The following is a 14,225-nucleotide window of genomic DNA, read 5'->3' on the forward strand; positions in this document are numbered from 1 at the left end:
CCACGTACGGGACATCTCTGTGTGCCCTTCGTGCTGTCGTCCCAGCTACTCGGGAGGCTGAGGCAGGAAAATTGCTTGAACCCGGGAGGCAGAGGTTGCAGTGAGCCGAGATCGCACCACTGTACTCCAGCTTGGGCAACAGAGCTAGACTCCGTCTCAAAAAAAAAGAAAAAGAACAGTTTTGTTGAAGGAGCCCCACCCTAAGTCACAAAGGTATTCACGTACATTTTCTTCTGGTCATGTTATGGCTTTACCTCACATTTTTATGGGGTGCCTGCTGTGTGGTAGACCCTGTGGAAAGGAATGGAGAAAGAGTGGTGGATTAGAAAGACACAGGTCCACACCCTCTTAGGGCCCAGAGTCTGAAGGTGTTAGGGGTTGAGAGCACCACAGAGCTTGGCATGGTCCTGTGTCTGCACAGCAGACTTTCCCCAGCATCCTTGTGAAAGGCACCTCTGGACTCTTCACAACAGATGCATGCAGGATGGAGGAGCTGACGTGGCCTCTTCGGATAGTCCCCTCAGCATGCCTGTGACAAGCCACTGGGTTTCAGGTAGAGCCCCTTTCTCTGCTCCTGATTGCACGGATGTTTCTGCACAGGGATGGTTGAGATTCCAGCCCCCACCTCATCCTAGCTGACTTTAAAACGGAGGCTTGGCTGACACTGGGTTCTCAGAGGAGCGATTAGAAGCCTGGCTCACTGAGAGGTTGTGAGTGCGGCCTGGAGGAGGGCAGGCGGCAGGGCGAGTCCTGGGCTCGGGGAAGGGCATGGGGAAGGGAGTGGATTCCTTGGAGGCAGAGCTTGATTGTGAGAGATGCGGCCCCCAAGGCCCTTCCCTGGGAGGCAGGAGAGCGGCCTCTGGAGTACCCTAGAAAGGAGGTTCTTGGCCGGGCACAGTGGCTCACGCCTGTAATCCCAGCACTTTGGGAGGCTGAGGTGGGCAGATCACCTGAGGTTGGAAGTTCCAGACCAGCCTGACCAACATGGAGAAACCCCATCTCTACTAAAAATACAAAATTAGCCGGGCGTGGTGGCACATGTGTGTAATCCCAGCTACTTGGGAGGCTGAGGCAGGAGAATCGCTTGAACTGAGGAGGCAGAGGTTGTGGTGAGCTGAGATCACACCATTGTACTCCAGCCTGGGCAACAAGAGCGAAACTCTGTCTTAAGAAAAAAAAAGAAAAGAAAGGAGGTTCTCTTTCCCAAGGTGGGCACAACCTGGAGAAGGCGGGGATGCTGTATGCAGAGAAGCCTGTCTGGGAGCCAGGGATCCCATGACCTCTGTCCCCACATCCGCCACCTGGAGGGTGGGCAGCTCCCTTTTTTGGCTCACCTGCCCTGGGTTCCACTGGGCAGCCCCGTTCTTTGGAGGCTGCTCTCAATCCTTCCTTCCAGGATGTCCCCACCCCTGTCAGCCTTCTGAGCCCCACCAGTCCCCAAGCCTGATGCCTTTCAGGATGGAGGCCTAACCCTCCCAGTTTCTCAGCATCTGCCCTCCCTCATTGCCGGTTGCTCCCCGTGTTCTGTGTTCCATTCCCAGCTGACTTCTCTCAGGGCCCCAGGGTTGCCATGCGGACACACCTTCCTTTTGCCGGTGCTATTCCCTGTGCCTGGAATGATTTCCCCGGCTTCACCTTTAATCTGGGCAGCCTCCTACCTGTCCTTGAAGATGCCCTTTGGATATTGCCTTCAGGATACCTCTCACCCCCTCCTCCCAGTGCCCTAGTTCCAGTGCCCTGTGCCCAAGCGCTGAGTCCCTCAGTAGGAACATGCTTGGCTCTCCGTCTGCCAGGCAGTCCCTCAGGGGAGTGAAGGGACGTCCAGGCACATGTATGCTGAGCATTTGTCTTTAGTAGCTTAGTTTCTGAGTGGAGTGAGCCTGAATTTAGAGGAAGTTAGACACATAGCTTCATACCTGGTTCAAAAATGAGGATTTTGTGAATGAAGCCATTAATATCACAATTAATATGTTTGGAAGAAAGCATGCTTATATTCAGTTTCTACCTAAAGTTTTCTGCTATTTGGCTATCCCAAAACAAGCTCATATTTTGAAAAAGTAGAAGAGAGCTCTTTAGTTACAAAACTGATAGAGCAGAAATAGTTAACTATATATGTGCTGATTTTAATGTATGATTGATTTGTTAAATATTTGAAAATTAATTTTCTTGCATTTTAAAAACAAGTCATTATTATACCTTTGATTTAAAAAAAAAATGTATTAAAAAGGAAACAGGCCAGGCGCTGTGGCTTACACATGTAATCCCAACACTTTGGGAGGCCAAGGTGGGAGGATCGCTTGAGCCCAGGAATTCAAGACCAGGCTGGGCAACGTGGCAAAACCCCATCTCTGCAAAAATTTTAAAAATTAGCCAGGTGTGGTGGTGCGCACCTGTAGTTCCAGCTACTCTGGAGGCTGAGGTGGGAGGATCACTTGAGCCTGGGAGGTTAAGGCTGCAGTGAGCCATGATTGTGGCATTGCACTCTAGCCTGGGCAACAAAGCAAGACCCTGTCTCAGAAAAAAAACGAACAAACTTTAGTCAAGAAGGCATACAGATGGCAAATAGTCATAAGAAAAGATTTTCAGTATTATTAGACTTTAAAAAGATGCAAATTAAAATCACAATGCAATATTGCTACACTAAGTAGAATGGCTAAAAATAACAGAACAAAATACCCTGACAATACTAAGTGCTGGAAGCATGCAGGATGGGGAACTCTCATACGTTGCTGATGGCAATGCACAGTGGCACAGTCACTTTGGATAGCAGTTTGGCACTTTGGTTAAACGTACATGTGCCATGTGACATTTCCACTCCTAGGTATTCACCCAAGAGACATGAAAGCATATGTCCCACAAAAGACCAATAGATGAACGTTATAGCTTCTTTATTCATAATTACCCCAAACTGAAAATGACCCAAGCAGCCTTCAACAGGAAGAATGGATAAACAAAATAGTGGTATAACTACACAATAGGATACTGCTTAGCAGTAAGAAAGAATGAACTTCTAACATAGACAGCAACATGGATCAGTCTCAGAACCATTATGGTGGGTGACAGAAGCCAGTCTCAAAAGCCAGGCTGCATACTGTGTATTCCATATATCCTTGCCATCCTGGAAAAGGGGCAGAAATCATGTCTGTGGTTGCTGGGGGCTGTGTGGGGAGGCAATGGGGCTGCAAGGGGGTACAAAGGCACTGCATGAGAGGTGGAAGTGTCCTGTTCCTTGCTGTGGAGACGGTAGACAGCAGTGTATGTTTGTTCACACTCATCTAAGTGTACCCTGTAGTGGGCAGTTTTGCCTGTGTGTAGATTCCGTGTCAACCTAGAGAAACAGCTGGCAGTAACTCTGCTCCCGGGATGACTGCAGTGCTTTGCCCAGGGAAGTGGGAAGGCCACATTGCTCTGTCCCTGGTGGTTTATGGCGATAGAGACATGCAGTGATGGCCTGTCACGAGCTACCACACAGCCGTTTCATTAACAGGACAGCACAGCCGGTGTTGCTGAGGTGCCTTGATCCCAGCTGTTTGGCATACTCCCCTTCTCCCATTGGCTCTGTGCTCAGAGCTTGCCTCCTGTCCCCAGCAGTGGTCACAGGACCAGCACAGCCTCCTCTGCAGCCTCTAGGACCAACTGGGAGCTTACATGGAAACCTAAGATGTGTACTTACGGAAACATTCTTCTGTATTCATCGCGGCTTTCCAGGTTTCAAGAGTTGTCATGTAAATGTGTGTTGCAGCTCCTGTGTGCCGACGGGTGGTGCCAACATGTGCCTTGTTAAGAAATATCCTTTTCTTTTCCCTAAAGCTTTAACCAAGGGTTCTGAAAATCAGAGAGGTAAGCAGGTTTCAAGAGAGCCAAAATACATGATTTGATGGTGATTACCAATTTGAATACTGTTGGTAATAGACAAATGAAAACCAGCTCTGGGTCATGGCTTCATGTCAACTGTCAAAGCTAAGTTAGGGCTGTGTTACCTCAGCTCCTTCTACCACCAGCTCGGCGATATTGAGTCGCTTGTTGGGTATTTTTTTTCGTCCTGCTATCAATTTCAAAATGACAGTAAGGCCTCATTTTAAGGGAAGCTACCACATAATGTCACTTCCAGTGAGCTGTGAAAATGCTCGCTTTCGACTTCCTCATAGGAGCTGCTCGAGTATGGAGTGGACGCTCAGGTTCAGCTCGTGTTTTGACGAGCAGACAAGCTGCCAGCCTTGCTGGGGGAGGTCTTTGGAGGGAATGAGCAGAGCCGGAAGTCTCATCTGCCTCTGGAGAAGGCTGCCCAGGCTAACCACCTTCCAGGGATCTTTGCTGTTCACAAGGATTCTGGTTCTCAGCCCATCTAGCTCAGCCTCAGGGACAGCCCTTCCTCCAGATGCTGCAGCCCCTTTCCCTCCCCTTACCCATCTCTGCAGGGCCAGGCAAAGAGATTTTAGAAAAGGTAAAACTGACAAGGGGTTGACTAAGATTTTTGAAGGCAATGGGAGAAAAAGGCTGAAAAGAGATCATCTTTCTGTCATATTTCCTTTGGTTGCTCAAGTTATCAGCGACTATATCCTTTCAAGCCAGCAGCTCAAAGAATGAAACATAGCAAACATTTTCATTTTCACCCCAAATTAGCCATTAACATTTCCTCAGTTACTCTTTTAATACTTATAACTTAGATGAACTAGTTTCTCTTTTCATATGCGAAAAAAGGCAGTCAAAACTCAGCTTAGCCCTGCAAAACCTTTGCCATCAAGACAGTCCTACCGGCCGGGCGCGGTGGCTCAAGCCTGTAATCCCAGCACTTTGGGAGGCCGAGACGGGTGGATCACGAGGTCAGGAGATCGAGACCATCCTGGCTAACACAGTGAAACCCCATCTCTACTAAAAAATACAAAAAACTAGCCGGGCGAGGTGGCGGGCGCCTGTAGTCCCAGCTACTCCGGAGGCTGAGGCAGGAGAATGGCGTAAACCCGGGAGGCGGAGCTTGCAGTGAGCCGAGATCTGGCCACTGCACTCCAGCCTGGGCAACAGAGCGAGACTCCACCTCAAAAAAAAAAAAAGACAGTCCTACCTGGAACGCTTTGAAAAACTGCTTTTGGGCCGGGCGTGGTGGCTCACACCTGTAATCCCAGCGTTTTGGGAAGCTGACACGGGCGGATCACAAGGTCGGGAGATCGAGACCATCCTGGCCAACATGGTGAAACCCTGTCTCCATTAAAAATACAAAAATTAGCTGGGTGTGGTGGCATGCGTGCCTGTAGTCCCAGCTACTCAGGAGGCAGGAGACTGAGACAGAAGAATCGCTTGAACCTGGGAGGCGGAGGTTGCAGTGAGCCGAGATCACACCACCGCACTCCATCCTGACGACAGTGAGACTGTCTCAAAAAAAAAAAACACAAATGCCTTCAGCTCGAGCCTAGCCACTGTGGCTGCAGGATCTTGACTAACCATGTAACTTCTCTAAGCCTTTGTTTCCTCATCTGTAAAATGGGGACACTTATTCCTACTAGGTTGGGGAGACAATATTTGGAGGTGTAAAACACCTAGCAGGTTGCCTGGCACATGGTAGGTGCTCAGGAAGTGGAAAAGTTTTTACAGCTATGATTGGGAAGTAATAACCCAGCACAGGATGGATGACATCAAAGCAGAAGGCTTTGGTTAGATGTCACCTACTCCAGGAAGCCGGCCCCAGCTTCTCAGTCTGCATGAGGTGCTCTTACAGGCATCCTCAGCCCCGCCCCTTCTTCCATGATAGCCCTTCCTGAGCCAGTCAGCCTCCCTTCCTGACCCACGGCCCCGTTTCTGCTTGGTACCCAACCTAAAGAACATTGAGAAGCCCCTGTTCCCTGATGTGTATGATCTCATTAATAATAATAATAGAGAGGTTGATTAACTACACGGGCTGCCTTTCAAACTCTGGGAGTGGGGTGTGGTAAACGTGACCCCAGGGGCGCATCAGGGCCTGGTTGGCATGGAGGCCATTTATGCAGCAGCCAAGGACAGGCTGCCCCAAGCCCCCTGCCTCCCAGCTAGTTGTGTCTCCTAGGTCGGGAACTACAAGCGGACTGTGAAGCGGATCGACGATGGCCACCGCCTGTGCAGCGACCTCATGAACTGCCTGCATGAGCGGGCACGCATCGAGAAGGCGTACGCGCAGCAGCTCACTGAGTGGGCCCGGCGCTGGAGGCAGCTTGTGGAGAAGGGTAGGGAGGCCCCGGCACAGGTCCTGTGGCCTGGAGGCAGCTATGCCCCAGCTACAGGCTCTGGGCACGTTGTGACCCTCTCTATGCCAGTTTTCTGTCCTTTAAGACTGGGGCAAGAGTGCATTTCCCAGTTCCAGAGCACGGTGTGATTTTTATGGGGAGCATTAGTGTCCATCACCAGCAGGCACAGGCTCTGTGAACTTTTGTCCGCTTTCCTCGGGGACACAGGACTACAGCCCTTGTCATCCATAGGATACTCTTGCCCTTGCCGAGTTAACTGAGAGCTCGGGTAAGTTCCTACCCTGTGGGAGGCCTTGCTGCTCGGCACCTTGGTTTCTAACACAGAGAGCTGTTTATTTTTAAACTTGGCCGTGTAGCAGGTCAGATAAGACTAGCTGGCAACACCTGGCAGTCTTTCTGAGTTTAAATTTTAAGGGAATAATTATAGGTGCTATATGGCGGAGGTTTCACCCCCTTCTGTCCCCACCGAAAAGCTCAGAAGCTTCTGCAGCTTCATCACTGCCACTGTTGTGTGGACAAGGGCCATGTTTAGAACACACTTCCCAGCAGTGAAGGGGGAGCTTGACTGATTACAGGCTTTCCGGCCCAGAAGCAGAGCAGCACGGGTTTCTCAAGGTGTGTTTTGGGGCAGGCTCTCCTGTGCTGACCAGCTGTCCTCAGGAGCCAACTGGGGAGCCAGGCCCCAGGCGAACCAGGTCTAGTCCAGCTGCCTGTCCTTTCCCGTCATGCTGACACGGGTTGTGTGTGTGGGCTTAGCCTAGTCCTTAGGGCAGGGTGTGTGCCCAGGCTGTGGAGCAGGCACGTGGTGGAGGAGGGGCCTGGGGTAGGTCTGCTCCCTCGGTCGGTGGCACTGATCATTTCATTTCCACCTGCTCCAGCCCCTCTCCCGGGATCCAGCTGTCAGTTAGAGCTTGAGGTTTACAAAGCTCTGATCCAGAACAGGCTCCTGCTTCCTCCTCTCCTGCCTCCTGCAGGATGGGCTTCCATTCTGTTGAGGGGACAGTCTTCATTCCGGTGTTCTCGAGCTTGTGCTCAGAGCCAGGCTCTCTCTGGGAGTGAATGAACGCGGTCCTGCAAAGGGAGGCAGCACAGGTCTAGCCAAGGGCCAAGCAGGGCAGATAGGAGCCACGCCAGGAGAAGCGTTGGCATGATGTGGATGGGTGCCCAAAACCTGGGAGAAGCGTCTGCTCACTTCAGAAGGTCCCCCCTTCTTTGGCCACTGTTAAGTAAATTAAGACTTCTAAGATGTGGAAATTGGAGTTTTTAAAGAGTTCAGTGGCTTTAAATAAAGGAAAGGCATGGCCAGACGCAGTGGCTCACGCCTGTAATCCCTGCACTTTGGGAGGCTGAGGCGAGTGGATCACCTGAGGTCAGGAGTTTGAGATCAGCCTGGCCAACATGGTGAAACCCTGTCTCTACTAAAAATACAAAAATTTAGCCGGGCATGGTGGCGGGCACCTGTAATCCCAGCTACTTGGGAGGCTGAGGCAGGAGAATCACTTGAACCCGGGAGACAGAGTTTGCAGTGAGCCAAGATCGCGCCACTGCACTCCAGCCGGGGCAACAAGAGCGAAACTCCATCTCAAAAAATAAAAATAAAAATAAAGGAAAGGGATGTAATACCCCAATTTTCCTAACACGAGTGGCACAGCAAATTCAGCTTTAGGAACTGAAAAAGGCACAGAGTCCCTGAGAGAAAAATATCTGAAACCCCGAAAGGAAACCCTCTGTGGTCTAAATGCCCACATTGAACAGCCAAGGTGTGAGCAGAGGAGACCCCACCATGCCCCGCGCTGAGTGACCCACAGCTTTTCTCCCCTGTGCAGGGCCCCAGTACGGGACCGTGGAGAAGGCCTGGATGGCCTTCATGTCCGAGGCAGAGAGGGTGAGTGAGCTGCACCTCGAGGTGAAGGCCTCGCTAATGAACGATGACTTCGAGAAGATCAAGAACTGGCAGAAGGAAGCCTTTCACAAGCAGATGATGGGCGGCTTCAAGGAGACCAAGGAAGCCGAGGACGGCTTTCGGAAGGCACAGAAGCCCTGGGCCAAGAAGCTGAAAGAGGTACATCTGTCCTGCAGGCTTCCTTGCCCGGCCTCGCTCTGCCTGGCACCTCACCAGCAGCGCCCCCTCCTGCACCCAGGACTTTCTGCTACTGGCTCTAGGCACAGGAGGCCATTTTAGGTTTTTCTCCTAAAATTTCAAGTAACATTGATACCTGTTTTTCTAAAAGTAGCAACCAAAACCAGAGTTTTGTTGAGCCTTGGCTAATTGGAGGCTGTCATCTGTCCACCCCGCCCTCCGCTTATGTGCCCCGCCCCTGCCTGCAGCCTCGCCCCCATTCCCTGCTGGAATGGGCTAGACGGTAGATGTGCCACCCCCAGCACCCAGCTGTTCTCTGGCCCTGCACTGCCTTCCTCCTCCTCAGAATCATCCAGAACATGCCTCTGTCTTTCCGGATGGTTTTCTCTGTGTCTCCTTTTCTGTGTTTTAGCTTTTGTCACATCTCCTTTCTCTTCTGTTTTGTCCGTGGCCCCATTCATAATGAAACTGTCTGTGTCTCATGAGGCCTTGCTGTAAACTCCTCCTTCCCTCTAGAATGAAATCTGTGGCTTTGGCTCAAATAAGGAAGGATCTATTGAGAGAGAGAGGGAGGGGGGGAGAGAGAGAGAGAGAGAGAGAGTGTGTGTGTGTGTGTGTGTGTGTGTATGTGTGTGTAAAATAGCCATTAAAACCAGAGGAAATGTGGCCGATCACCCTGCGCCCCCTCCCCCCAACCACCCAGTATAGTCCTCTCGCTCATGCTAGGTTCCTCCTTGGAACTTTCTTTGTATTCGCTGATCCAGCAGCCTGGCATGGTCTTCCTGGGATGTCCATAACCCCTCTATGTGCATGTTCCATGTCATCTCAGTGGCTTTCTCCACCCACCCCATGCTCCGTCTCTGTTGTCCTCCCCAACACTTAACGCCCTCCAATTGACTCTGGCATGTAACTTTTCCTGTACTGTATCTGCCTCCCACAACTCAAATGAAAGCTTCACGAAGGCCTGGGCTCTTGTGTTTCTTGCTGTGTCCCTGGTGCCTCGAACCATTCACGGGGCAAGCAAGTGCTCCGTGAATATGTGTTGAGTGCATTCCTGTTGTGACTAGTTGCTATGATAGTATACATACAATTTTGTACCTGCCTTTTCCTCCGCTCTTGGTAGCACAAGCATTCCCATGGTCTGCGTAACCTCTAGTGAGATCCAGAACTCCCAGCGACATGGCGTTCAGGAACTCATATCCCTGTAGGTAGAAGCAGCAAAGAAAGCCCACCACGCAGCGTGCAAAGAGGAGAAGCTGGCCGTCTCACGGGAAGCCAACAGCAAGGCAGACCCGTCCCTCAACCCTGAGCAGCTCAAGAAATTGCAGGACAAAATAGAAAAGTGCAAGCAAGATGTTCTTAAGGTAAATTGTACACTTGTTTTTACACGTTGAGTGTCACCGTGTCAGTTGATCACGTGTCTGGCACATAGTAAGCCTTCTGTAACTGCTTGGGTGATTGGGTGGATAGAGGGATAAAGAACCAATGAAACACACCCCTGTCCTCAAGAAGGCCACAGGTGAGTGCCCTAGCACCTCACCTCACCATAGCCACTGTACCTGCTCAGTTGAGGGGCAGAGCCAAGCTCTGGACAAGCTGGGGGAAAGAGACAGCTCTTTGTGCTCAGAGACACAAGGACAGCTGGGATTGCTGCAGGGAACTGCTTGTGCCAACATGGGCATGGCCAGTGGTCAGTGTGAATGGGCATGGCCAGTGATGGGTGTGAATGGTTGTGGCCAGTGGTGGGTGTGAATGGGTGTGGTGTGAGCTGGCATGGAGGGTTACGAGGACCAAATCGCCAGTGGCCTGGACAGCCAGGCTGAGTAAGGAGCTTAGGATGCTGCGGACCAGGAGCCACTGAGGAAGGCCTGAGCCTGGGTGGGGTCAGGGAGGAGGTGAGGAAGGTGAGATGGTTTAGAAGGATTGCTCTGCTTGTGTAGGGAGAGGGACTGGAGGCAGAGACCTGGGGGAGGGACTGTAGGCTGGGAGCACTTGTCTGGGGAGCCAGGTGGGAGGCTGGGAGCACTTGCCTGGGGAGCCAGGTGGGAGGGGGGATGGAGGTGCCCTGCAGTCTCCACAGTGACAGGCCCCAAGAGTGAGGCAGAGGCTGTGGAGCCAGGGGTGGCAGAAGGGTGGTCTTTGGCCCACGAGAGACCGTGACCAGGCACTGTGGCATCCTGGGTGCCCTTCCATTTCTGTTGTGAAGGGGAGATTTTCTGCCCCGGTGGGTGAGTGAGAAATCACTGTGTCAACTATGAAGTGCTCCGCAGATGTTGACAGTGATTCTGCCTAGAAGGTCCTGGAGTCACAGGACTTAAAACCAGACAGCGTCATCGTCTTGTGATTTAATAGTTCACAGGAAGGGAGGGCTCAGCCCTCGGCCCCACCTCCCCTCCTTTGCTCAGCCATGACAGGTGAGGGCTGGGGGGGTGCAGTTGCCAAGGGCCTGCCCTGCCTCAGTGTTTGGAGAAGAAATTCCCCACCAGGATTTGCAGAGAGAGACGGAATGAGGTAGAGAGAGGCTGCACTCCAGGAAGAGGACATGGGCAGAAGGGAGGCAGGAGGCCTAAGCTGGTTTCACTACCCACCAACCTTTCCTGGCCCCTGTCAGTTAGGTGGTGGCATCCCTTTTTTGTGAATGAGAAAACCAAGATCAGAGAGGTTAAGTCGTGCCATCCAGCAGGTGAGAGCAGGAACTTCTGACCTCAAGCCCATACATATGCCTATGCCCTTTCTCCACTGTTCCTCACTGCTATGCTGTCGGCGTAGCAAGGGGAACCCGTCATCTACACGTTCATCACTCAGACCGAGCGTCAGAATCCTCCGGGAAACCCCTCTCACTCCCATTGCTGGAGCCAGGAATCTGGGCTTTTGAAGCAGCCCAGGTGCCTCCATGGTGGGATCAGGTGAGGAGCCTGGAACCAACTACTGAGTGCGGGGCACGTGGGCTCAAGAAGCACAAGGTCCCGGAGAACTCTCCGGCCTTTGCCAGAATCCCGGGGAATCAGGTGCCCAAAAAGGTGCCTAGAAGAAAGATGGGGCTTCTCCATGTTGGGCGGGGCCGTGCCTGTGAGAGAGAAAGGGAGACGGAGATGGAGAGGAAGAGAGGCCTTTCATGTTTGACAGCCACCCAGAACATCAACTCAGGCTTTTGCAGAACAGGCCCAGGGCGCGAGGTTGGACATAAGCGTCTGGCAGGATGAATGGGACACTTTGCAGTGGGTTCCCTCCTGGGGCCCTCCCTGCCTCTGTGGTCTGGCCAGTAACTGCAGGACGTGAGAGGTCCTTGTGGGCCTAGAGCTCTGGAGAGGAGGCCAGTCCCTCCCCAGCACCCTTCTTGACGCAGTTTCTAAAATCCAGCACACAGCCTGGGCAACGTAGCGAGACCTCATCTCTATAAAAAATTTAAAAATTTAGTTGGGTGTGGAGGCATGTGCCTGTAGTCCCAGCTACTTCAGAGGCTGAGGCGGGAGGATTGCTTGAGCCCAGGAGTTCAAGGCTGCTGCGAGCTGTGGTCACACCACTGCACTCCAGCCTGGGTGACAGAGTGAGACCCCATCTCTAAAGTAGGTAGGTAGGTAGGTAGGTAGGTAGGTAGGTAGGTACATACATACATACATACATACATACCACTGCTGACTGGATGCACATGTACTTTCATGTTTCTTATCAGCCATCAACTACGTCTTGGAGCATCCATCAGAAAAGAACTTTTTGCATTTAGTGCTAAAATATTACAAGCCACCTAAGGGTGAAGGCCGCCTTTTGTTTTACTCCATGGGTATTCGTTGAGAACTTTCTGTGCCCTGCAAGGGGGTTTCCAGAACAGTGATGACCCTGCTCAGTACCTGGCCCGTGCTGGGGGCAGGACTTGGGGCCGGCAGGGTCGGCACAGGCTGAGGGCAGGGGCAGTCCAGAGGTGGAGCATCTTGTTGCCACTAGTATCCTGAGAGCTTCTGGGAGGCTATTGTGTCTTGAAGGCTCCTGAGATGGGACTGCTGTGTCACTTAAGCAGTATCCTCCCGATGCCAGGCGCTGAACTCACAGCTGTGTGTCTTGGGCTTCTGAGCTAGGCTCCCATGCAGGGCTGCCAGGTAGTGGGCACGGGCAGTGTCGATGGCGGTGGGGAATAGGAATCACCACAGCGCTGTGGAGCTCTCTTTCGGCTGGGCATGCCCCAGCCCTGGCAGGGGTGGCCTTTTCCTGTAGGCACAGAGGACCCAAGCCCAGCCATCTGAGGAGGCTGAGAAGCAGAGCAAGGGCCCGGATACCAGGAGAGGAGAAAGGGGCAGGAGGCAGGGCCCTAGAGGGCGGGGTGGGACCTGGTCTCAGGAGACTGTGGAAGGCTTCAAGGAGAGGAGTTGCTTTGGAGCCTGAAGCGGAGTCTCCCAGGGCCCTGAGCCACATGAGTCAGAGGCGAGCATCTGGGAGGGGAGGAGGGGAGCCTCATGGGCAGGGTAGACTCAGTCCCAGCTGGGGGCAGAGCGGGTGCCCCATAGGCTTGCAGTGGCTCAGGAAGCACTCCATCCTTCCTCATCCTTCCTTCCTTCCTCAGAAGGCCCTGCATATGTTGTTAGGGACAGCAAAGCTTAGACTCGAGTGGAGCCCGTGACTACCCCCATAGTAGAAAGAATTGCAATAAATAGGTGGCCCCAGCCCTGCTGTCGCTCACCCACCCCAGGGGGCCAACATGACCATGATCCCACCAACTAACAAAACCACCTGGTCACCAAACTGGTGGCCCTGCCCCCAAGATGAGGGGTGAGGGGAGGCCATTGACCTCGAGGCACATCCCCACCAGATGAATGTGCCCACTTTAGCCACATCTTCAGAATTTCACACATTTTCTAGCTGCCCCTCGATACTCTTGAGATAGGCCACACCTGCTTTTAACATTTCCTGCCTTGCAAAACCCCTTCTTGGGACAATCTGGGAGGGAGCAGCTATGTGAGGGGGAGGGAGTGGGCTGAAGGACAGGGGAAGGCGGACTTTTTTTGAATGCCTTCTTCCTGCAGCCCATCATTTACATATCAGAACACTGTGAAGGAGAAAGTGTCCTCATCTAATAAAGGACAGTGAGGCTCCAAGAGAGCTGCAGGGTTCAGCCCCAGCCCCACCTTTGCTGTGGGAGGCTTGAGGGTAGCCAGGCACAGCCCTTCCCCACAGGGAAAAGAGGACGTGGGCGTTTGGCACACTCAGGACCACACACACCAAGCTCTGGGGAGACTGCCCTGTGCCGGCATCTGCCTCTCTGGGCCTTGCTGCAGCGGAGAGACCGGGCAGATGGCAGGAGTGTGATTTACTGCAGGAGTGGAGGGACTGGGACTTGAACTTGAAGTCTGTCAGAAGCCAGAGCTCCTGTTTTTTCTTTGCATTGGAATCTGGGGAGGCCTGAGACACTCCAAGGGTGGGGTGAGCCAAGGGCCGAATGGAAATGAACCTTTGTCTTGTGCCTGGATTTTCCTTTAGACCAAAGATAAGTATGAGAAGTCCCTGAAGGAGCTCGACCAGGGCACGCCCCAGTACATGGAGAACATGGAGCAGGTGTTTGAGCAGTGCCAGCAGTTCGAGGAGAAACGCCTGCGCTTCTTCCGGGAGGTTCTGCTGGAGGTTCAGAAGCACCTAGACCTGTCCAATGTGACTGGGTAAGTTTCCTTTGAGCTAAAACACACGTGTCGTTGAAGTCAACAGAAAGTGCTTTTGAAGCAAATGCAGATGCTGCTCCCAGGTTTGGGATGGCGCGTTTGTTAGGAGGTCTCCTCACGACCCTCAGGGCCTCCTGCTTCTCCGTAATCTGCATGGCAGGGAGGGCCCCTCTGCTGAGCGTTTCTGCAGCTGCAGGCATGGCTGACTGGACCTGTGGAAGGCCTGGCTGACCCAGCCAATTGCTGGCCCAAGCAGATAAGGCCAGGCCCACTCTGCCAGCTCCA

At 52.7% G+C, this 14,225-nt stretch overlaps 1 protein-coding gene across 9 annotated transcripts in view; it reads left to right on the forward strand.

Moving 5' to 3' along the window:
- The window catches only part of PACSIN2 (protein kinase C and casein kinase substrate in neurons 2), a 144,745-nt gene that overhangs the window by 116,212 nt on the left and 14,308 nt on the right, over positions 1-14,225 (forward strand). For all 9 annotated transcript variants that reach the window (XM_007975997.3, XM_073006644.1, XM_073006642.1 and 6 more), the window contains exons 3-6: positions 6,038-6,194; positions 8,042-8,277; positions 9,504-9,659; positions 13,765-13,940. In XM_007975997.3, the coding sequence (XP_007974188.1) occupies positions 6,038-6,194; positions 8,042-8,277; positions 9,504-9,659; positions 13,765-13,940 (725 nt within the window). The remainder of the gene's footprint in view (positions 1-6,037; positions 6,195-8,041; positions 8,278-9,503; positions 9,660-13,764; positions 13,941-14,225) is intronic.

Source organism: Chlorocebus sabaeus, chromosome 19 (assembly GCF_047675955.1).
Source record: "Chlorocebus sabaeus isolate Y175 chromosome 19, mChlSab1.0.hap1, whole genome shotgun sequence".
Lineage (NCBI taxonomy): Eukaryota > Metazoa > Chordata > Mammalia > Primates > Cercopithecidae > Chlorocebus > Chlorocebus sabaeus.